Source organism: Parasteatoda tepidariorum, chromosome 4, assembly GCF_982258835.1.
Source record: "Parasteatoda tepidariorum strain Cologne lab strain chromosome 4, Ptep-v5.0, whole genome shotgun sequence".
Classification (NCBI taxonomy): Eukaryota; Metazoa; Arthropoda; class Arachnida; order Araneae; family Theridiidae; genus Parasteatoda; species Parasteatoda tepidariorum.
The window spans coordinates 89,173,198-89,199,098 of NC_141758.1; the positions used below are offsets into that span (position 1 = coordinate 89,173,198).

General features: G+C 29.1%; 1 protein-coding gene across 2 annotated transcripts in view; it reads right to left on the reverse strand.

Moving 5' to 3' along the window:
• The window catches only part of LOC107448699 (uncharacterized), a 63,695-nt gene that overhangs the window by 6,968 nt on the left and 30,826 nt on the right, over positions 1-25,901 (reverse strand). For both annotated transcript variants that reach the window (XM_016064000.4, XM_016063999.4), the window contains exons 2-6: positions 11,816-11,924; positions 10,988-11,112; positions 6,880-7,080; positions 5,500-5,661; positions 4,368-4,615 (exon numbers count right to left, since the gene is read on the reverse strand). In XM_016064000.4, the coding sequence (XP_015919486.2) occupies positions 4,368-4,615; positions 5,500-5,661; positions 6,880-7,080; positions 10,988-11,112; positions 11,816-11,924 (845 nt within the window). The remainder of the gene's footprint in view (positions 1-4,367; positions 4,616-5,499; positions 5,662-6,879; positions 7,081-10,987; positions 11,113-11,815; positions 11,925-25,901) is intronic.

The window sequence follows — 25,901 nt, forward strand, 5'->3', positions numbered from 1 at the left end:
ATTCAACTAACTTGAATTCAAGCAACCATTCACACACATCACACATCGATGTCAAATAAATTTAACACACGTGTTCATAATATCTTTATTCAGAATGATTTACATCGTCAGCACATTTGAGACACATGCGTGTACAGTACTCGTGAACAAGTAAACCATTTCCAAACAGGAAAAGCTACATTTTCTTCAGAACGCACACAATTTACAATCACAACATTCATTCACTCACTCAATTCATTCAGAATAAAATAAAACTAGAAGTTATCACACCAGTTTGAATCGTTTACCTTACATTAAAGCTATGTAATAGGCTACAGGAAATTCAATTTTGATTGGATTATCTTAGTAGCTGCGAGTGTAAATACAAGTCACATTAGCTACATGACAATTGAATTTGGTTGAAATATTAATTTACATGCTAATTGGAATAGAACCTTGCTAATAGGCTCAAGTTTAATTTGAATTTTTTCATTTACATCATCCGTTCATAGGCTACTAGTGTGGACAACTCAAATTCAATCTGCATTACTTGATTTACATTCCTTTAAATAAGATATGTGTTTTGAATTGAACTTGAATTAAGGTTTGAACAGTTACATTTATATCATATTGAGTTTTAATAAAAAAATAGACTTGAGTCAGAATTACTAAATTTCAACATTAGAAAGAGCTACGAAAATGAAAAATAGGCACATTTTCTTGGACATTTTCAATATAAAAATCATATATGCATTTTTTTGTGAAACAAATTAGAAATACACTAATATAAGTAACAATGGATCAATAAATTTTACTTTAAATAACTGAAATGTCATTGGTTCAAATTAGACAACATTTTTATTGGTAAAACATTTGGTATGAATAGATTTTTGAACTATATATGATTATGTTTAAAAAATTAATGATTGTTAATAATTTTTAAAAATTCTTAATGGTGCACTTAAGAAAAAATCATTATTTTATCGTAATAATTCAAAATTTATCAAGCAGCTGCAGCAATAACTTCTAATTTAAAATACTTTTGTATCCGTGAAATCAACTTTTCTCTTTAAACAGTGTTAGCACTATAAATCCCTAATAGTAACTTTATTCGCTGGAATTGTGCAATTAAAATGAACAGCAAGACACGGTATACATTTAATTTTCATCTAGATTTAAAAAACATTGACAGAAAATATTTTTACGTTAATTATTGTTGATTTCTTGGATACCTGAAAAATAAGACAAAATGAAAAAGTTACCTATGGCTCCTGAAAAGTACATAAATTTATAGAAAGCAACATGGGCACTGCATTAATAACTCACAAAACTTAATAAACATATATTCATTGTAAATTCTCCAATCTACAAGTATTTGCATTTTACAATTCGTAAATTTTCATTTAATCATAAAATTTTCCGAAAATAATTGACTGAATCACTATAAACATTTATAGTCGTTAAACTAGAAACATTAACAGACTTTTTAAATTTTCATTTGAAAAGAATGTCTCTCTTGTGCAACAGTTTAAAAGACGTTTTTAAATGTATTATTCAGAAATAATCATATTGACGAAACAGTGATTTAAAAATTTGGTTTCGGTCTATCCAAGTTACAAAAATACCGCAAAATTTTGATAGGAAACTATGCTTTCGAATCAATCAGTTAAATTTTAAATATTAATTCATTAATAAACAAAATGCAGATTAACTGATGAATTAGAAATGGTTTTATAACCTTATCTTTTCTGGCTCATTTGAGAAAAGTCATTGTAAAAAGAAATAAACTTGATCCAAAATAAGATACCTTCTTTGATTATTTATTAGAATATGTAAAAAAAAAACAAAGTATTTGTGAAAACCTAGATGCAGATAGTTGGCGTAGATATAAACAGGATAGAAATATTCTTCCAAAATTTTAAATGAATTAGAAATTTTTTTTATACATAGACTACTAAATAACAGTTTTTTTAAAAATCAATCTGCATTTAGGGGTCTCTTTGCAAACATGAGCCAAAATGCAATATGCAAGAACCAAAGTTCTAGCAAAGTCCTTTTGTATCTACCCGATTTTATGAGAAATTCTATCAGTGCCCATATTGCGATACAAAAATATCTGCGATCGCTGGGGGTTCCATAGAAATTGGAAGAACACCATGGGGAACAAAGAAATTCTTCGCGGAATGTAAAAAATGCTAAAAGTTGTAGAAACGGCCAATGCAGAAGTAGCTTTTACATATATAAGGGTGGAGGACGCAAAATGAGCACTACATTTCTAATCTAGAAAATATGGACGGTTATTCAATCTGAAGACAACATAAATGACATATCTGTACATTTTTGATAAGATATTTAGCTAAAAATAAATAAATAAAAAAGAAACATGGGACATATGTGACAAAGGTTGTATTTTTTGTCAATGGAATAAATAAAAAACGAACTGCACAGAAAGTATTAAGAAGGAGGATATTTCAAAAATATTAAATTTTTACATTAACAGAATAGTGCGGAAATTCCAATGTAATTTGAAGTAGTTCTTTGTTAACCTAAATATGAGATCAAAGTTTTGTATTGAAAAAAACACAGATGATTTAAAATGCAATTTTTAAAAAAATGAATTATGAAAAATATATTAAACTTACATATAACAGAATAAATTTTAGGTGATATTTAAATTCTATAAAAAAATTTTTTTTTTTTCACATTTGATAAAATACAATGTTTTTACATGCCAGATCACCACAATTTTTAAAGAAAATTTATGTTTTACAATGAATAATCCTGTCCTAATTTGTCAGTTTCAAATCTATTAAACTGTCAATGAAAAATCAAATGTTATTTGATGATGACCTAATAATCGAAAAATGAAAAGAGTAATCTTCACAATAATGACACCTACACAAAATGGAATTTGCTTTTAACTAGGAACATTTTAAACGGCTAAGTAAATAGCAAAAAATAAATTTAGAAATGGTTTACAACCAAAAATTTTCAAAGCTGACTTTATGAAATAACCAACATAAACTGCAGAGAGTAATCTAAAGAAAATACAACTGCAAGAATAAGCACACGCCTGCATGCATAGTGCAAGTTAGAGGAAATATAATTGCATAAGTATATGCTTGTATGCATAATGAAAGATAAAAGGAAAATGCAACATCAAGCTGTGAAACAAAAATGAGAGCTCTTGTGTGCTCAGATGTATTTAAGAACAACCTCAATGTCAACTCCCCGAATCTCAAAATTTTAAAAAAATATTGGTGCGAATTGAACAATTTTGTAACACGTAAAATTTGAAGAAGACCAAGTTCTCTCTTGATAAATGAAAAAGCCCTAACACAACTTAATTTTCTAAATGCTTTTTTGTAGCATTTTGTAGACAGTGTAAATGAATAAAATTTTTATGAAATCAGAGAGCTCAAAATCCAACACAGTGAAGAGTTGCATTAAAATTTATATCAGACCTAATCCTTATATGATGCAAGGGGGACAAAAATTTTCTCTCTGCATTCCTACAATGGTCAATAGGAGGACTGACTGATTTCAGAATTAAAAGTCTCGAAAAAAATGAGCAATAGTGGAATGAAACAAACGGTATATTTATTGTGAGAGCTGAATAATTTGAAACAGAAATTTTAGAATTAGCACTGCAAACCATTAATGGCCAATGCGATCAGTTTTAATGTTAAAACAGTCAATGAAGGTTGTCAGACCTGATTAGAAGGTTTAAATGATCTACACTAACGTGTTTTTCTGGTGCTGAAATATTGCAGTTTAGATTACAATCTAACCGTATTTGTATTCTTTTCAAAAATATTATACAGCGCCTTCTGTTGACAACTTTTGTAAGTAAATTCAAAAATTCTGCTTAAAGGTTTTACAGCTTTCACAATAGACATACTGTTTCATTTTTCTCATCCTTTGCTTCTGAGATATTTAATTTTGAAATTAAGAAAGTCCACCACTGGACGCATTGTAGAAGTTTTGCAGGAATGCGGAAAAAGAATATCTTCACTTGCATCATATAATGGTTAGTGCCTACATAAATTTTAAGTTCATTCGTCACTTGATTTGATTTAAAACTTTCTAATTTCATAAATTTTTTTTTGTTAAACCGGTACCCTGTATCATTTGAGGGCAGAGTTGGACTAAAGCACCATGCAAATAATGATTGATTTGATTTTTCATAGAATGTATTAGCTTTGACACTACATTGCTTGAATGACAATGCAACCCGAGTGATTTGCTATTAACAAAATTAAAAAAATTACGGGTGACGTTTATTGCAAGAACATAGAAATGAGAGAAGAATGGAGGGGAACACTGGCCATTTTGCAAACTTTTAACATTATTTACAGAATGAAAATGAAACAACCCTTCTTACCCACCTCTCAAAGTTTTGGTTTATTATATTAAGCGTCTCCATCGAAGCAGGCTCAGTAAATGGCGTGTCAATGGTCTGCTCTGAGCTTTCTAAGTTACAAGATAAAGGGCTATCGACAATTGCTTCACATTCTTTAGACGTAGTGGTATTGGAGGAGCATAAAATGCTGCCAGGGTACATCTTGCTATTTTCCATCTCTGTAACTTCGTGAATAACAGGTCCACTATTAGTAACATTACCTGGTGATGAAGGCTATAAAAGACAACTCGAGTATATTCACTTAGAATTTTACATAATCAAAAGTCTTATAACTCCTACACATTTTGCACGGTTTTAACTGAAGTGCCTGCAGAAGGCCACGCAAGATAAACCTAGAGAGCTGAAATAATTTTCAAAAAACATATGTTATATTCGCACATCACAGAGGATGTTTTATAAATAAATATAATATGTAAAAAAATAATATAGTCAGGACAATATGTATAAGAATATAAAGTCACTGATAAATATAATAACTAGGCTAAACTAAAAAATCACTATAAATTGAAGAAAATATTAAATTATATTATTCACAGCTCATAAAATACTTATAATAGTAATATAATAATCACTTAAGTAAGTCCAAGCTAACCAGAATGTTGTGGTGATTTGAAAAGCATCAAGTTTGTCTCTGCATTACATACACATCTCAGAGAAAAGTCTTTACACAGAGCTAGATACACTTTGATACGCTAGATACACCTTGAACAGCTAAAGGTGAACAGCTTAACCATACCATCATCCATTCTCATACATAAATTATCGCTATTTAATATTAAAACTCTGTAAATACTATCAATCCAAAAAAAGAAAAAGTATGAAACAGAATTTATTGCAAAATTAATTTTGAATCAGCCAAAAAATGACAAAAATGCAAAATATGACAAATTTTAAGTTTTTTTTTAGCAACATTAATTTGAATATTATAGCAACAATGACATTAAAAATATTGCATACATATACCTTGCTATATGTACTAAAGCAATATAAAAAAAGGGAATAAAAAAAAATCTTAACTGCGCAAAAATAATTAAATCCTGCAGAAGGTGCAAAAAGCTCGAGTTTTTTAACGCTATTCATTTCGGAGTGATACTTACCATTCCATGATTTGAATCCTGGTCGTTGAGCTGAACATAATAAGGAGGGGACATTCTTGCCATTTTCTGCTGTTTTTCTCCTTCATCAATCATGAGTGGCGATTTGCGTTTTAATGCAATTTCTCTGCTTGATCGAACCATATTGACGAAAAAGGGAAGAAGCTGGAAAAAAACAATTAAATATATTAATTTATTACTCAAAATCTACTTGTTAATCCAGTTGCTGACAGTATTTCAAATCAGGCAGCATAGCCAGATTTTTTTCAACAAGAAATAAGATTAAGTACTTTTCAAGCATTCAAAAAATATTTGTATCCAAAAAAAAAAATCATAATAAGATTCTGTGCAGTAATAAAAATTATTTTTTTCCTATCGTTTAAAGTTCGTAATTCGTCAATATAAAATTAATAAAATTCAAAAACATTTTCACTAACTTCACATAATCATGATAAAATAAATAGTTCCTGATTTGCTCAGAAAATTGGGAAAATCGGGCATTTTTTGTGATTTGGAACGACAATCGACACGACAAAGAAAAAATCTCCCATTAAAAGGTAGAAAATTAAGCACTTTTTACAAACACCGAACTAAAAAAAAAAGCTCCTTTAAGCACTTTTAAAAAATCTAAATCAAAAATAAGCACAGTTAAGCACTTTTTAATAACGCTATGCACCCTGCATATATAATTATCATGAAAGTTCATTGTATAAAAGGAAGAACAGGTTTAACTTTTCTGCTTTAAAGAGTGTTTTAATATGAGTGGCAGACCAACTGCAAACATCGTCTTTCTCGGTATGTGAGTCGAATTTTTGAAACTTTAAATTGCAATAAAATTTTGGAGGCTGACTTATATACAGATAACACATTTCGACACAGAGATTCTATTCCAAAATTTGACTTCACTTGTCAAATAAATGCAATCATATTTAATAAAATGTAAGAGAGGAAAAGACTAACATTATCAAAAGCTGGCGAATCTTTCTTATGGAAGGCGGGATAAAAAATATCAAAACTAGCTTAAAACTTTAAAATGTTTCTGAAAAGTGCTTTTTACATCATCTCACTTTTTAATCCTGCAACAATATTTTGGTTTCTGAGACTTAAACTTCTCCTTTCTTGCATATGAGTAGTCAGATTTAGATTATATATTTTTTTTCCACAATTGCACATCCTAATGGGCATATGAGTTCAGTTTTGACAAAGATTTAAAAATACAGATTAAGGACGATTATTACAGTATGTCTATGAAACAAAATAAAATACGAAATTAAAAAAAAATAAATAAATAAAACAACTTTCTTTGATTTAGTCAATGTGTTATTTATAACAGTTGTTAAATAGAAGATAAATTGTAAAGAGAATATTAAACTGTAACTGTACTTGTTGCAAAACAGTTTGCTGCTTTGTGTATCTTTCTGAAAGCATGTTAACTTGTCTCCACAACATTCTGTTTTCCCGTTTGAGATGCCGCATGCCCTGCTCAGCACTATCCTGCTTTCCCTTCAAGGACTTTATGTTTGATATTAGTTCATCAATGTATTCTTGCTTTATTTTGGGATCTTCTGTTCGACTATTTGGAATCTGGTAAAATGCAAACAAAGTATTATCATCAAAAAAATTATAAAAAAACACAAGTGTACTTATAAAAACACTATAGTAAAAAAACGTAATTAATTCACAAGTCATGCTTCGTATAAATAAATGTAAGTTATCCTTAAGAGTCCTTAAAAAATGTAAGTTATTTTTTTGAAATGTTTAATGAAAAAGAAAGGATTGGAATAATCAATATAATGAATAATAATAATAATCAATAATATAACTAATAAGAATAATCAATAATATAATTAATAAGAATAATCAGTAATACAATAAAAGTCCTGAAATGTATTAAAAACATAAATTTAATATCTAAAACAAAAAATAAATATGTGCAATTGATTCAAATGGAGCAACGTGTCGTAAAGTAAAATTTAAGCATGGCATTCCATAAATGGGAAGGGAATATTTTACACTTTAAAATTTTTAATTGGAAGGTTGTTTTTATAAACCATTTGAAGTATATTTACAGTACAAAAAAAAAAAAAATAAATAAATAAATCGATATTTTTATGCATTGATAATTATGGAAGTTATGACTAATTCAAAGTTTCAAATATATGGGCAAAATGTATGTATAGTATGCAGAAAAAAAAGAGACTACCATGAATAATTTTTGTTTTTTAGTAATCTGCTCTTAAAAAAAATGTAATTTTCAAAAACGCAATTTTTGTAGAAATTATTCGACAATTTTCTCTCAAATTTTGTATTTTAAGATGCAAAATTTAATTTCTTAAAATGATGTAGAAAAACGTATACCTGAGAATTCAAATTTTTTTGATTATTAATAAAATAGAAATATTTTCGAAAATAACTTTTTGCATGGAATTATCTTTGGATAAACAAATTTTATAATGCAGTACTCAAAAAGTTCACGAGAGATTGAAAAATACGCAAAAAATAAAATTAACATTAAGGAGTTTAAACTTTTGGATCAGTCTCCTGATCAAACTATAGGGACCAAATTTCCCAGTTTGTAGCAACCCCCCCCCCCCTATTTTGGAAGTCCAAATTCCGAATTTGTTGAAAAAAAGGTATGTTTATACAGAGAAAGGGAGTTCTTGTGTTCTGATTTCATAACTTAAAATATCGCTTTCACTAATTAATTTGAGGTCACCCCTTCGAACCATTAAAATTGAGTCCTAGAACGTGAAAATCCGATTATTACATCAAAAGTTAGTCAGGGTGGTCTCTGTTTATTTATTTATTATTTTTTTGCGGCCGGTACATCTTACGGGAAAATAAATAAATAAATAAAAAAAATTGTGACTTTCATTTTTACTCTAAATAATCTTTAGGTAATCAATCGACTCATAAACCACAAATTTAAAACGCTCTTATTCTTCTATTTACTTAAAATTCATCCCAAAGGAATTTTTATTAAAATACAGAAAGGTGATAATATTTAACGTTTGTAGCCTTTAAAGATGATTAAGTAATCAATAGTCTCGATAGACAAAAAGTCCAGAAACAGACACTACCTCTCATTGTAGCTAAGTGTTTCCCAAACTTATGACTTGTGTGTACCCTTTCTAAATTTTTCGTAACGCTGTGTACCACTAATAAAAAAATTTATGTATTTTTTACTATAAAAAATTGCACTAAAGTTAAAAAACGCAACTAGCTGTTGATGCCACTCGTTATTAACTGTTAACTCTGCAAAAAATAGCCAATAGAAAAATACATAATCGTAAATTTTCCTGGCTAGCTTTGTTTTCAAATAAATTTTTTTGAAATTTTCGTTTGTTGATATTTCGTATCAGAACGCGTACCCCGGCTAAACTGTTCCCGTACCCCTGGGGGTACGAGTACCACACTTTGGGAAACACTGTTGTAGCTTAACAGGATAAACAAGGCTATTCTCAAACCAGGCGATAAAAACTCACCCGTTAGAATGACGTCATAGGCGGGAAAATCCAGAAACCATTTATTTATTTATAAATTTTTTTTTTTTTAAAAATTTCTCTGCGTTTATATGTGCAGTTCCAATAAAGCAGTATGCCTTTTTTTTCCGGGACCATTTTTTAAAGACACTATACTGATCGATTCCTGGGTTATTACCTCTCATTGAAATTTAACAGGATAATCAAGGCTATTCTATAAGGAAACTTACAGGATAACACAGGCGATAAAAACTCACCCGTCAGAATGACGTCACTCAAAATTTTTTCTGTATTATGACATTCTGATCTAACTTATCAAGGAACTTCGTTATCGCTAGATCAGAGAATATAGGCTGTATTACATGGTATTAAATTTATGGTTTCATAGAAAATTTTTTTCTCCGTGGGGATAAAGATTTAAAACTTTAAACAATCACGATTTGCCTAAATAACTTTGAAACGATGAAAATAACTTATAAACGATTCATTACAAGATCTAATTTCACATTTGAAATTTCTCCTTTGAAAATCTCCCCAGTGCCCTTCGATTTGGCGACAGATAATTATTACTTTTAAACTTTCGGATTTGAAATTTATTTCTTGATACCCCACTATAATTAGTAATTACTTCATACTCTTTCATTTGAAATGTATTTCTCTATCTTTTACTCAAATTAATTACTTTTTCTTTTAGCTATATAATTCGTAATTTGTTACTTGATATTCCATTCAAATAATTATTATTCAATTATTCATTATTCAAATAATTATTATTTTATGCTTTTTTGACTTTTAATTTATTTCTTGATCCCTCCAAATAGTTATTATTTAACACTTTTTCACTCTAAATTTATATCTCTATATTTAACTTGAATTAACTAATTATTATCATTCCTTTATACTTTTTGATTTGAAATTTATTTTTTTGATACCCCATTCTATTTAGCAATTAGTATATACTTTTTCAGTCGAAATTTTATCTTCTTTATTCCAGATGAATTAAATATCCTTTTAGATCGTAATTTGTTTTTCGATATTCCATTAAAATAATTATTATTCAATTAATTAGTATCATTATTTTATACTTTTTTAGTCAAAATTTAATTCTCTATATCCCACTTGAATTAATTATTTTTTCAAAAATTCTTAATTTATATTTTGTTTCCTGATATTCCATTCTAATAATTATTACTCAATTGATTATCATCTTATATTTTTTGATTTGAAGTTCATTTTTTGAGAACCCAGTCCAATTACTTATTATTTCCTTCTCTTCCACTCTAAATTTATTTCTCTAAGCTCGAATAAAATTATTTTAACTTTTTAATTCGTAATTTTCTTTTTCTTGATATTGCATTCAAACAATTATTACCCAATTAATTATTATTTTAAACTTCTGGTATTTTTCATTCAGATTAATCATTTTTTTAACTCTTAGATTTGAAACTTATAAATCGATTATTCCAGTTCGAAATTTATTTCTTAGTATTCCACTCCAATTAATTATTATTTTTCTTTTTGATTCTATACTTCGAAATTTATTTCTCGATATTCTGGTTTACAAAATCAAATTAATAATTATTGAACACTAAAACTGTTTATGCTTTGAAAATAATACAATAAAACAAAGATAAAAGTTAAGCTCAATAATTCAAAGAAACTTCCATAAATTCAATCTCGGTTTATTGATAAATGAGGATTATAGCTACTACGACCTTTAGCCTCTGATAAGTTTTGAACTTCTATTCTAAACATAGATATCAGGGGTAAATACTAAACTAATCAACAAATGTCATGACCCGGTAAATAACTGATAATGAAGTCTGATACAATAGTTTTAATGACCAGAAACAGTATACTTTGTATGCTTAACTTATCATGGTGTTCTAGAACCTTTATTTTTAAGGAGAAATTATTTCAACGGAAAATTAGTCAAGTAGATCGATGATAAATCTTTTGTTTCAAACACTTGTAATGTGAGATTAAATATTGGTTAAGTAGGTACTTACCTTCCTTTTAATAAGCTCTAGCAAGGATTCTTGACCCTTAAGAAAATACTGATGGTAAAACTCAATTTCGTTTTTGTAACAATGCATACCTCCTTGGTCTATGCAACTGAGTTTTCTGAAGCCATCTGAAATTCAAAAGATGTTTCAATGATTACATCGAGAGATATATTCCGAGATCGAGAGATTTCCACATTTTTTTTTGATAGTTAGAGTCCCTATATCTAACGTAGTTTGGGAGAATCACTATGAAAAGATGACTGTGATTGGCTGAGAGCCAGAATTGACAGGAAAATAAAATTTCCTTTCAGAATTAAGATGGATCGTCCTGAAGAGGTATCTTTATCTAGTGGAATCTCAGAATTATAGATACTTTCTTTTTTTGTTTGCAGTTAAAGTTAATTTTAACCATGTAAAGTATCTATTATTTGCAACATGAATACATTATTTCGCAAGTGTTCTTGTTCAAAAAGATTTCAATATTTTGAAAACCGCGATAGTTACACTTGGTATTTCTATCAAAACATTATGTTATATGCCCCCTCCCAAGAAAAAAAACTTTTAGACAAATTTTTCCAGTATTATGTATAGTATTAGTATACATGTCTGATATTTCATGCATAGTATATTAGTATTTTTCTAGTAGTATGCACAGTTTTATTTTTAGTATTATGCAAACAAATTAAAAATTAAGCTACATTTTCATATTTAATGATCTGAATAGGTTAATCAATAATTTATGAAATTATCGATCAGTTTGATGGTCATCTGGATGGTAATCATAAGCATAGACATCAATTTTTTAAGAATAAATTTAAAATAATTTCTTACACATATTTAGTTGTCTCACAAAGCTGGCCATGTTATTGTGCTTGAAATACATCGGCAGCAATTCTTTTGAAAATCGAATTTCATCATATATAATGAAGCTAGTACCAGCCTAAAAAACAAATAGATAAGAGTTACTATCAATGAAAATGACAGGGTATTTGTTCGAAATACAATCTGAATGTAAAAGTATTATATATTAATCTATTTTAGGCCAAGAATAGACAGTTTAATAAAATATGGTATTATTTTCATTGAAATGCGCTTAAATTACATTCATAAAGACATACAAAAAATTTTGTGTATAAAAATACTTTATTTAAGAAATAAAATGGTGCGTATACACACCATTGGCTAAATCAAAGAACAAACGAATTTAGTTGAATGCTTGTTTTTTTAATGACATTTGTTTTATTTTTTATTTACGGAAGTTGCAACTTTAATCCACCATAAAAGCATATGATTAATTTCATGCAGAATAACTATACATTTGCAAAAAGGCGAGTTTGCCAATAACCGCTTCAAGCGAGAGAAAAAAAACTATCATAGTTGGAAAATTTTTCAACAGAAAGTGTTTACTCCAATTAAATTACTAATATTTTATAGATGTCTTTAGAACCCTTAAGAATAGTAGGAAAGTATAATTAGAGAAAAATAATACGTCACTGTATTAATAAAATATATATATGGATTAAACGTTTAATTCGGTGCAGTTGTAAGTCAAGAAAAGAGAAGTTTAAAATTGATAAATTTTTGTTAAAAATACAAGTTTTTAAAACTTTTTTTAAAAGAAAAGCCTTGTTTATATCTACCGAAAATTATTGTAATCAAACATACAATACAGATTTGTTTAGAAAAATTCATTTTGACGTAATTTTAAGGATCGAGTTAAATATATAATAACTTTTTTCAGTGGAAAAAATTATTTGCCAATACTTCGCCAAGATAAAATTTTATTTCCAAATTTACGATTTTATCACATTTGACGAGGTGACAATTGCTTAATATATATATATATATATATATTAGATTTTTTAATAGTTAAAAAGGAAAAAAAAGGAAGGTAAAATCTACCATTTAATTACCACAGAAAACTCCCGCCCCTCCACGTTTTTCAAAAGATGATGCGCCTTATATTTTAAGTCTATCAAAAGTAAAAATATTTCCTCCTTTTAAATCTACTTAAAGCTATATTTAAGTTTTTTTCATTATTATATTTAAATACTTGTATTTCATAATACATGACACATTACTCATTTCGGACATTAATAAAAATAAAAAAAATATTTGAAAATTTCTGAGCAAAAATATCAAATCCACTTTTTTTTCTTTGGCAGAAAATAGGATCACGAAAGCTAACTCCTAATTATGGTCGATTAAAAACATTGTCAATAAACCATTTTATTTTTCTCTACCAAAATTACCGTATCTATATTTATATAAATACCAGTCATTTTCAACCGCTTACGAGTCAAGGACGGGGAAGTTTAAAATAAGAAAAACAACGATTTGGCAGAAAATATTCCTGCCATTCATTCGCTTAACACACACCGTTATTAAGAAACCGAAATGTCACATGAAAATCCATGTGCTTCAACTTTAAGTTTAAATTGATTTTGCATCATTAGATTCAGAAGATACCTGCCTTATTAAGGCGGATGACACAATAGCGTTCATACTACTGAATCCAGTCATTTTGCTTTCACTGGAGGCGGATAAAATATAATTATGATAGTACGTGAATGAACATAAACACATGCTGTGACACCTGAGTTTGTGTTTACACAGTTCTTGTTTAAAAGAAACATAATCCGTCTTTAAAGTTGTAAATAAGGATATGAAATTTAACAATAATTAAAGTAATTTCAGTTGCTTTCAAGAGATTTTTTTTTTTTTTTTAATGATTACGAAAACATACGAACTGATTATTTGTTTATGTGTCATAAGCATTGGGAAGAGATATTTTTATTGTTTTTATCTTAATTCTTGTTCCAACGCATTTAATTGGTTTAATTGTATGATGATATTCCATTCGTTTGTCTAACTCACCATACTAGAATTAATAAACTGAAACATCACATGAAATTTCATGTGTCTCTCTTCAAGTTTAAATTGAGCTTTGCATCATTAGAATGCTTGATTCAGAGATTATTAAGACGAATGAAAAAACATCCACTGAATTACAGTAATTTTCTTTTCAATGGAGACGGATGAAATATGATTAGTACCTGAATCAACAAAAACACATGTTATAACACGACGGTATGAAATTTTTTTTATTTGTATTTTATTTTGATGTTCGTTTTCACTTATAAATAAGGATATGAAATTTATAATAATTCAAGTAGGAAATTTAATTAAAGAAAAACTTTTCAATGATTTAAGGAAAAATAAAAATTATTGCTTAACGAAAAAATAAATATTATTCTTCAATGATTACAAAAAAGGCAGATTACTATATTTTTGGGTAGACTATTGATATATTTTTAGAAATTTTTTTTCTTCTTCTGAGTTCAAACATTGAATAAATATAAACATAAAAAATAATAAAAAAACTGCATTGATTTTTGCATTATTCTACGGGCTCCGCTCGATTAATTTAAAACTCATATCTGGAAATACGTAATCTCCTTTCTAAGGCTCTTCTATAGCACTCTAATTCAGGGGCTCTATTTCTATCTAGTTGCTACTTATGACATCTACTCGAGCGCGAGTATATAAAATAACGGAATAAAGATCTAGTGAGGGAAAAAATAAATATACTACAACAATGGATAAGTAGTCAATATGTAAAGCAAAAAATTACGAAAATGCACTTAAATTTGCAATAACTTATGACCAAATAAGAATTTTTGAAAGGAAAAAAAAAAAAAAAAAAGATTCTAGTTGTTGAACAGTTAATATATTCTCGAACAAAATGAATCTCAATAATTTTATTATATCGAATTCCCATAACACTTTTCTATACACCTTAGTAATTTAAAGTTTCTAAGTCTTATAGTTTTCGCACAACAAATTATTATTTGCTGGAGCTGTTAACCCTTTAACAGGCCCTTTATTTCTAGTAAAGGTAAATGAAAGTATTTTTGGAATTGAAATTGTTTAAAGAACAGTAATTGATATTAAAAAAAAAAACTCATTTAGTTTATAAAAATGCTATTTTTTTGGTGGTAAATATATTTAAAATGACCTATTAGGAACTTACTGAATTTTATTTTTCTTAATTTATAAAATAAATTCCTTAAATGCTACAAACTTCAAAAGGAATTATGCATTTTATAACTTTTATACGTTTTTTAAAAGTGACAAATGGTTACCAATTTTATTCAATCTCACTTCAAGAAGGCTGAAGTTATTGAAAAATGGGAACCTTAATTAAAAGTGGTAAAACGTGGTGGTACGTATACTTACCACGGCCTTCAAAAGGGTTAAGTGGTGGAAAATAACTTTTAAGCAGGTTATTTTAGAAATCTAAAACTACTGTAATTATTATCATTATACGCATTACTTTTATCAATATGCTCATAATGAACAAAAAAATATCAAAATAAATAATTTGTTAAAAAAAAAAATCATTCAATAAATAAAGTAAAATAAATTAATAAGAGTTTGAATTTCGAAAAAAAAAATTCACCGTAGTTTTTAGTGTTAAAATTTTTCTGTAAAGAACAACAAGCGTTTCCTTCCCTATAATTGGTGAGTAATCATCCTTTCCTGAATAAACTTCTACATTAACAATTGTTTTAATAACATTTAGTGAATACTGAGTTAAATATATATATTAGTTTTTAGATAAATAACAAACAAAATAATAATTTTAATGCGCAGCGATATTTAAAATGATTTTCTTCTGTAAATAGTACAAATACTCCAGAAAATATGCTCACGTTGGGAACCTAGGGGGCCAGTGTTTGATCTGAGGAAACATACGTAATGATTCGAAAAAAATTTAATTAGTCTCTCGTTACTGATTTTGTTTAAAAAAATTTCTTATATGCATTAAGAGAAATAAAAGAATGAAAAAAAAGTAGATAACCCCTTAAATACACTGTTGAAAAATAAAACGGTCTTTATAAAACATCTATTTGAAAATTTTATACTAATGAGCAATGAACCTTCTCAAAGAAGGAAAAGTTTTCCAAATTAAGAGAAAAAAATAATAATAAATAAATAACTTGTCAAATAAAAATCAGTGAAAAATTATTTATTGAAAGGAACAGGTTTACGAATCTGCAAACATGTTTTGAATCCTAGTACTATTTCATTTCGTTAAAAAGGTTTTTCACAGGTATCATCCGTATCATTGAGGAGGGAACAGTTACGACACTATTCTCGTTTCCCATGACGTCACACTTCCACGTGCGGCACGTGTAGGCGAATGTGTTGTTTACGAAGAGCCTTCCATACATTCCAAGTATAAGCAGAGGTTGCATTTTTGTTTTATTATTTTTCATCTTTTTTAATAAGGAGTTGAATTAAAACACGTGTTGCTATAGATTTTTTTTATTTTTATTTCAAGGGATCATGTTTATACACACACGAGGGATTTGCATTTTGTTATAAATTCAATAAATACTTTACAAACTGAAAGATTCCATTGATGTCAGACAGTTCTGATTAAGCGACCTAAATGTATTTATTTTCCCCGTAATTCGACGTAATGCTTGTTAGCTATTTTTGCAAGTTTGTTTTCGTAGAAAATGCATCAACAGATATTGCAAAACTCAAAGCTTAAGTTAACCTCAAAATGTTAAAAGGGGTTAATACAATGACGTAATTTATTGATAAAAATAAAAAAGTTATTTTACTTGAGCGGTTTTATTTTGGAATATGTAACATGTTTATAAAACTTCACAATATTATAATAATTTAAAGGATATTTTACGTAACAAAACGAAAAATTCATAGAGCGATTTAAAACAGAAAAATTGAAGATTTTTCCTTATACTTACGAATTTTGGTACAAATAATTTTATTCACGAACATGATAATTTCGACGAATCTCTTATCATAATTTATAAACATGTCATTAATAAGAAGAGCGACAATGAAAGAAAAAATTAGATTTTTCTTTTTCATTTACTTTGATTGCAAAATTAATAAATACTTCTCTCAAACTTTTTACTAATGCTTCTACCTCTTGTCATTTATGCATAGAAATGTTAAACGTAAGAAAACTCTGCAAGAAATGCGTAAAATAAAAGCAAATTGGAACAATTTTTTAAGCAAACGATTTATAAATTTTTTTTTTTAGAATCGTTTGAATATTTTTCATAACTTGATGTGAAAAAAAAAATGGGTGCAGAAAAAAAAATCCTTATTGATGATATTTTGTAGCCGTGTCTTTCAATTAAAGGCAAGAAAAGAAAAAAATATTTTCATACCTTGGCACAAAATATGTTTACACTTTTCACTTATGCAATAGTAAAAAATAAAGAAAAAGAACTCTGACATAGACTAGTTGACTTGGCAACATCTGGCGGAGAAAAGAAACACTTTCCTTGACTTAAAATCAACAAGGGCAATTATTTCAGTTCATAGAGGCTATGCAGCGGTTGCGAAAACAAAACAAGTACAGTAGATAACAAATAAATTTTTAAAAAAAATGTAACATTGCATAGTAGTGACATTTTTTATTTTTAATTGTTGAGTACAATTTATTCCATTGTTTGTGCAAGAATAACTCAGGAAAAAAAATTGTAATAAAGCCTTTAAAATAATAATAAGTTCGAAATAAAAATAAGGTCCAAGCGACAATATATATAGATATATAAAAACAAATAAACTTGTTATAAATTTGTCAAACTAATCTTTCAAAAATGTTTCTAAAGACACAGTATTTTGACGCCTGTATCAAATAAAACACGCTGTGAGTTTACTCACATGAAATTTATCAACATTCACGATAATATAATCACTATCGATAATATTAGCAAAATTATCGTATGCCACGTTTATCATTGCCTATAATGATCATGCCAGTATAGTATTTGATATTTATCGTTATCGATAATTCTCGCTATCGATAATTCTCGCTACATTATAGTTGTCCTAAAAAATCGAATATTTGAAATATATAGTAAAATATGACATTCCACGATATATCGTCAGAATACCAGTATCGATACGCAAAATGACGATTTGGAGTTATTTGTTTAAGGGCTAACACAAATGAAATATTAACAAAATTGGATAAAATAAAATTATTTTTCTAATATCAAGAATGCATGAAAAACAGTAAAATTCCAATGAACAAAAGTTATGACTCTTTTATTATTAATAAATAAATATTTCTTATTATCAATAAAAATAATTGTTACGAAAATGTAAAAATTTTAGGTAAAGTTTTTTTCTTGTGATAAATTTAACGAACTTAACATTTTAAAACTTTTTTAATCACCAATTCATTCACAATATAACATTAAAAATACCATAAAAACAAATTATTAAAACTCATGTTAATGCATGTAGTAGACCTATGGTTCACAGTAGTTTGTTAAGTAAACATTTATTGTATTAAAAAACAAACAAAAATTATATTTCATGATTCAGTTAACAAAATAAAATAAGTAGAACAAGTACGATTATATTACTTGATTGTTTGTTTGCCTGATACCTAATCTCTTTCATTTATTATTGCGAAAATCTTCTTATTATCGGTCATATTGAAGTTGCAACTATGCATTTTTAAGAGGCAGATGGTACTGAATCAATGCTCCACGCGTCGCCATAACAAACAAGACATTTTTATTATTACTTTTTTTGGAGCCGATTTTAAAGTTCTTTGGACTCAAACTAAAATTTTTGCAAAATTAATAATCCTCAATTGTTTCCAACAGCTTTATTAAAGGATCAAGTAAAAAATGCTCGAAAACAAATTCGTAAAAAAAAAAAAAAAAATAGTTAAAATGTACCGCAAACACTGATATATCACGTTATATTTTATTTTCTAACCGTCGTTGAACAGTCAACCCAATGTTTGAGTTTACGACTACTAAGTTCAACTCCGTAGTCTTGTAATTTACTCCTGTATCAAGTATTAGGAGGAATTCGCCTTCGTGGAGGACTTTTCGATGGATCTAACATCTAACCCGCATTTGCGTTACATGGAGAGGAAGACCACTAGAACCTCCCACGGTTAGCCTGACGGCAAGGGGACTCTAACCCATGATTCGTCTACTACTGAGGATATTTTACGTCAGCACTGTGATAGGTGCAAAACGGATGCGGAATTTGTATCGACCAGCCATCGCTGGTATTCGAACCCGGTTCACCTCATTGGGAGGTGTACGATCTATCCCCTGGGCCACAGCGGCTATTGATAATACAATATAACATAAATACAATATAACATAAATACAATATAACGTAAATACAATGACGTATATAAAAAAAAATACAATATCACGTATGGCGAAGACTCCCCGTGTAGTAAATGGTGACTGATGCACGTTAATCTGTCGAGTCTCAAAGTCCTCCATGTTCCCACAACAAATCAATACCTCTGGGGGTACTGATCCAGGAGTTTCCTTGTCCTCTGGATTGGTTCAAAATTACAAGGCTACGGAGTTGAACGTAAGTAGTCGTAAACCCATGAAATTGGGTCGGCTGTTCAACGACGGTTATAAAATAAAATAAAATATCACGTATGGGGCCGGGATAGCCTGGTCGGTAGGGCGCTGGGCCCATATCCAAGAGATCGTGGGTTCGATCCTCGCCGGCCGAAGACTCCCCGTGTAGTAAATGGTGACTGATGCACGTTAAATCTGTCGAGTCTCAAAGTCCTCCATGTTCCCACAACAAATCAATACCTCTGGGGGTACTGATCCAGGAGTTTCCTTGTCTTCTGGATCGGGTCAAAATTACAAGGCTACGGAGTTGAACGTTAGTAGTCGTAAACCCATGAAATTGGGTCGGCTGTTCAACGACGGTTATAAAATAAAATATCACGTATGGCTCTTCTGAGCCATACGTTATATTGTTTTTTCCCCTTCAATTTATTGAATATATATTATTGTCCGTTCTAAACCCCTGATAATTTGTTGAAGCAAAATAGCATATACAGTTTAAAATTATAGCTTTGGTTCAAGCGTTAGGGCTTATGTAACTGTGGCTTTTTTTTATTTTCCTTGGCGAAAGAGCTTCGATTTGTGATCGCCAAATTAGCAATTTTTAAAAAAAGTTTGATAATTTTTAAAATATTTAAGTTATTTGACTGTTCTGAAGCCCATAAAGTTCTACGTATAGTTTAAAATTTCAGCTTTGCTTTAAGTGTAAGGCATTTAACTATGGTTTTTTTTTTCTTCTTCCTAAATTTTTTCATTTTTCTCTGTGAAAAAGCTTCGAATAGCCTTGCCAAGTACATGTACGTTCACCACATCTTTCGATATTTTTAATCGTAGAAAAAAACAGATATAAGTTATATTGATTTATGGTGGAAGAATTTTGTAACAGCTATCTACAAACTCACTGATTGTAGATTAATTTACCTTTACTTACAATGACCTCGGAAATGAAATGATATGACGTTAAAGAGCAAAGGACTGTTTATTTGTTTTTCGTTCGTAAATGAGATAACTTTTTTTTTGTGGAGAAGATATGTAATTTTTCTATCTTACCTTTATTACATACATGATTATCTAATCAGAAATCCATTCACAAACGTTAAATAGTAAAATGGATGATAATGGTACTTTTTAGCGATAAGGAAATATAGTTCTTGACGTCAAATTACTAAAGTTTTTGGTTTCTCTATATCAAGGACGCCCGATTAAGAACCGAACCTGCAGAATCTTGGAGCCGTCACAGTAATTAGCTCTCAGGGCTCGAAAAACCGCCCGTCCTCGGGGGCCAAAAATTCCCCGCGGACAACGAATTTCTCGAATCTGACGTCCGCGCGGTCAGTCATTTTCTAGTTATTGTTCGTGATGCATTTTCAATTTTTATTATCTTACAAGAGTCTAGCTCCTCACTTCTAAAATTACCCTCTAAGCCATTAATTCCTTCGTCAGACCAAATGCGCATGCTCACGTAATCCGCAAACAAAAGAAAAGTTGCTTTGTGCATGTGCATTTGGACTTCTAATGATAAACTTACAAAAAAAAAAAAAAAAAAAAAAAAAAAAAACCCATTACTTACTGGTCTTAAACAAGAAGAGTTCAACGCAATTAATTATGAACATCTACCTAAATTGAAAACCCCTTTCAGATTTCTGTGCAGAAACCTCCGTTAATCATTGTCTTGATTGTGAACTGGCAAACGTCATATTTGATTCATTTAAAAAACGCAGTACCCTCGGATAAATTGACATTCCAGATAACTTGACCTTTGTCATTTAAATTATTTCATAAAAGAAATACTAGGTTACTATTAGTAACCTAGTATTTCTTTCATTACTGTATAATGTAATCCTAGTAACTACTAATTCATTGTACAATTTATATAAATGTTTGTAACAAGAAAGAGAAAAATAATATATTTATTTTTTTAGAAGCTACGGGTTAGTTTCAAAAGAGGATGGGTACATTGTTGGACAAGCCGTCCTCGGGGACGGGTAAAATTTCTGAGTTTTTTCGAGCCCTGCTCTATTTATAAGCTGTCTATCAAAGTCTGATATCTTCTGTTCTCAAAATTTTAAGGAATCGTATAACTCATCTAAATTAGATCCAGGAAAATAAGAATTATAGCGCAGTCATAAATTGAAGTGCATTTAACTATTTTTTTTTTAATAACCGTCGTTGAACAGCCGACCCAAATTTGAGTTTATGGATACCAATGTTCAACCCCGCAGCATCGTAATTTTGAACTCCATCCAGAAGAAGAAATTCCTGGATCAGTAACCACAGAGGTATTGATTTGTTGTGGGAAGTTTGAGGACTTTGTGAACCCAACAGAGTTAGCGTGCACCAGTCACCATTTTATACATAGAGATTCTTCGGCCAACTGTATTCAAACTCCTGTTCTCTCGAACACGAATCCACGCCCTATCAACCAGGCCCCCTGCATTTTTCGATTATTAGAATCCAAAACTAATTTTACAATATAACAAAAGAAAAAAATTGTTCAATAATTCAGCTTAGAAGTACGATAATAAACACATTATTAAGGTTCCAGCAAATTTGATTGATACTAAGGTTTAACACACCGCAATACTTCTACCAATGTGCTAAAAACTGTCCACCTTAGCGTCAGAACTGAGAAACAACCTTTGAATTTCTGTGTATTGCGAACTTCCAAATAAGGAGGGGGGGGGAGAAACTAATGGGTGTTAACAGTTAACATGTTGCAAGTGTTCGGCGACTTCACCACGCATGCGTTGAAACTAGTCAATTCGAAAATCTGATCCTACGTGAACAATACACGAGTACCATTTTTAAAAAATTCTGCGAAACGCTGAACATCTATTTCTTAACTACATCGATCCTTAACAAGAAAAAACTTACTAGTGTAAACTTTGAAATGTTGCACAAATGTCCGGCTACTTAACCACGCGTGCGTTAACAATATTACGAAAATGGTTATTTTGAAAACCTGTCCTTCAAGAGCGATACATGAGTACCATTTTTAAAAAATTCTGCGAAGTGCTAAACATTTATATCTTAACTACAGCGATCCTCAACAAGAAAAAACTTACTAGTGTTAACCTTTGAAATGTTGCACCAATGCTCGGCTACTTAACTACACGTGCGTTAACAAAATTACGAAAATGGTTATTTCGAAAACCTGTCTTGTTGAGAGCCATACACGAGTACTATTCTGAAAAAATTCTGAGAATTGCAAAACAATTTTATTTTAAACAGTAAATATATGTATACGTCTAGAAAAGTAGGGGCAACGCGTTATCGGTTTGAACTCGTACTCGACACGTAAGATCAACAAAGAGTTAGAAAGTAAAGGTCGTCTTAGTTCCAAGAGTGACGAAATTCTTCAGTAATGGGCCATTTAAAGTTTATGCGCTACACTGTACATGTAGCACAGAACCTGTACTTCTTGGAACATTTGATTAAACAACAGTACATGTATTTATTTAAGGAATTTTTTCTTCTTCTTTCGTACGTAAAGGGCCTTGGAAACGAGTTCATTGATTTCACTAAAAATAGATTTCTTAAAATTTCAATAATTTTTTCCTTCTTTTTTTTTTTGAAGTAGGTTGGTGAAATATGTTTTCAGAAAGTTCTATAATACGTTTACGATTTTTAAAAAGTGTTATATTTTTATAAGGGTTCTAAAAAGAATTAAGTATAAATTAAACATACTCGAGCAACGTAATAGCTAACCTGGGAGAAAAGAGTTTTGAAGCTATATGCAGAGTGTGTCCGGATCTTCCAGCTCATTTAGTTTTATTTTAAAACCGTTTGTTGAACATCCGAGCCAATTTTGGGTCTACAACTACTAATGTCCAACTCCATAGTCTTGTAATTTTGAACCAAATCCAGAAAACAATGGAACTCCTGGATCAAGCATTGGCAGAAGTTTTGCTTTCGTGCAGAACTTTTTGATGGTACTAGTCTGTATTTGCGTTAACAAAAAATAGGTTGAGAAAATGCTTTATAGGCCTGATAGGTTCAGATAACTGAAACAGCAGCCTGAGACTCAAGCCTAACGCCAGAGTTTGTAGGTCTGCATAATGCAAATAACTTTTTTTTTTAAATTCAAAAGTTGAAAATTATACAGAGAGCAAAATATATGTTATATGAGTAAAAACGTTTATACTATTAATTATGAAAAATTATTAATTAAAATTGTTAAACCTATTAATTTTAATAATTACAGTTGAAACTCTTAGTGGAAGACTATGCTAACTCATATTTAAGATAATTGGGTACTTGCAACTCATGAAGAAGTGATTATGCCTAACCATGTGATTTAAATCTGATTTAATTTGATACCTGTAAGCGACGGCACGTGTGTGTGTGTGCGTGTGAACAAATGCCACGATTTACCTACGATGACGTCACATCCAATTAGAGAAAATCAGTTTTAAAATGTGTTAGTTAATTTCAGAGAGGTGTTACGAAATTAAAATACATTTTCCACAAAAATTCGTGAATTTATACATTTATATTCTATACTAACACCAGTCCTGAAATCTGAAAATTAATTTTAAATAAAATCAAAGCTATTAAGCTGTTGTAAAAATTATCCATAGTTTTAAATGAAATTCATACGTAGAAAATTTTTTCACCGATTTTCACGTTGAATTACAAGCTTAAAGATTGATGCTAAATCCTTTTTGTGAATTTAAGTACACGTGTAATCGTTGAATAAACGTTGCAAAATACCCGGAAAAAAATCAAGCGCTTTTACATAACATATAATTATGTAAGAAAATGATAAAAAAGTAACTTATTAGAGATTAAGCCTATCGTGATCGCGTCTTTCAATTAGATAAAAAATTTATTCTTTAAAGAGTGAAATCTCTTTAAAGCTACCGACTATGATTAGTATATCTGTGTCCTTAGTAGTCACGTGTCTTATCATAATTTCAGTCTTTTTATTATTCTCTAAGTTTAAGCTTTTTCGTTTATTTCAATTTTATATTTTATAGTAGTAGTTATATAAGTTGAAGCTTCAGCAGTTATCAAAACTTTGTGTATTGCAGCCATTAAAATTTAGCTAAGACCAGGGTAGTGATTCCTTCAAGAAGAAACCTATTTTTTTCAGAACATTGGAAGAAACTGAAATAAGTAGAACTTAAAATTGTCCAATACAATTAATTGTTTACAGTTTAAATTTAAGCAAATGAAATTTAACACAGTACTAAAGTTAAAAACTTCTTATTTCCACTTTTTAAAAAAAAATTTCTTCATATTATTTATTTCAGTTTTATAAAGAATTTTAATATCTTTACTATCCTATCATCTAAGTGTTGGTTTCATAGTCATATTTAACAGTATTTCATTAAAATCAGCATGTTATTTGTAATAGAGAATCCAATATGTGATTTGTTGTAGAGAATAGCAGGTATGTGATTTCTTAATTGAACTCTATCAACACGTGTATTTCTTTAAAAGTTTTAGTTCTTAAAAGCAATGTATTAAATTACTTGGAAATTAATACTGTTATTTAATCCAGATTAGAATTACTAATCTCGATTAACAATCTGGATTAAAAAATTTAAATATTTGATAGATTTCTGTTTTTTAAAAGTAGTGTCATTCATTTGGGTATGAAGAAAGAAGTTTTTTTGAAAACGATTTTTTTAATGATTTCTTCGAGGTTTATTCAACTGCCTAAGAAATTTACCTTCCTTAGATTAAATTTGTTTAAAATTTAGGAAAAAAAAATTCTAGCTCTCAAAGTTAATTTTTCCACAATGTAAAATTGCAAAGTAATTTAAAATTGTACAGAAGCCTATATCTTTGTAAGAACATCTGCCAGAAAGTGGAAAATAAAAATATAAAAATACGTGATTCTTCTGTTTACATTGGCTTTCTCAAAAAGAATAACTTTTTGAAAGACGCAAAAGAAGAAAGAAAAAGAGTAAAGCGTGTTTAGAAAGGGCATAGCAACAGAAATACGTCTTCGGAATTCATTTTTAAATGAATACGATTTTGAATGACATGGAAAAAAAAAAATAAAACTTTAAAATAGTGAATAGGTTTAAAGATTTCAGTTGTGCAACACAACAGTAAATTTAAAAGTGATAACATTCATTTTCAAATAGTAAATCATCATTCCGGACATGCGGAAAATTTTTATACAGGAAACAAAATGAAAAGAATAATTTTTGAAATCTCTGTAAAAAAAATAGTGGGCAATAAAATGTCGCCAATTGCTCAACTAAGTGAAAAAAGAGCATTTAATAGTTTATCTCAATGACCATGAGCAAGAACATTCAACTTTTATTTTTGTTCTTGCTCCTTTCCCCCCCACCCTATTTCTTCACGCGTGCAGCGTCTTAAATGTCTTTTATTTTATTTGACCTTAACTTTCACCCAATAAATGAAATATAAAAATTAATTAGCAGTTAAGTGCGATGATCAATAAAGTGCGCAATCTGTAATTCTAATAAAATATTTTAAAATTTACAAATCCGTGGTTATCAAATGCCTAAATAATAATAATTAAAAATCTAATTCTAATAAAT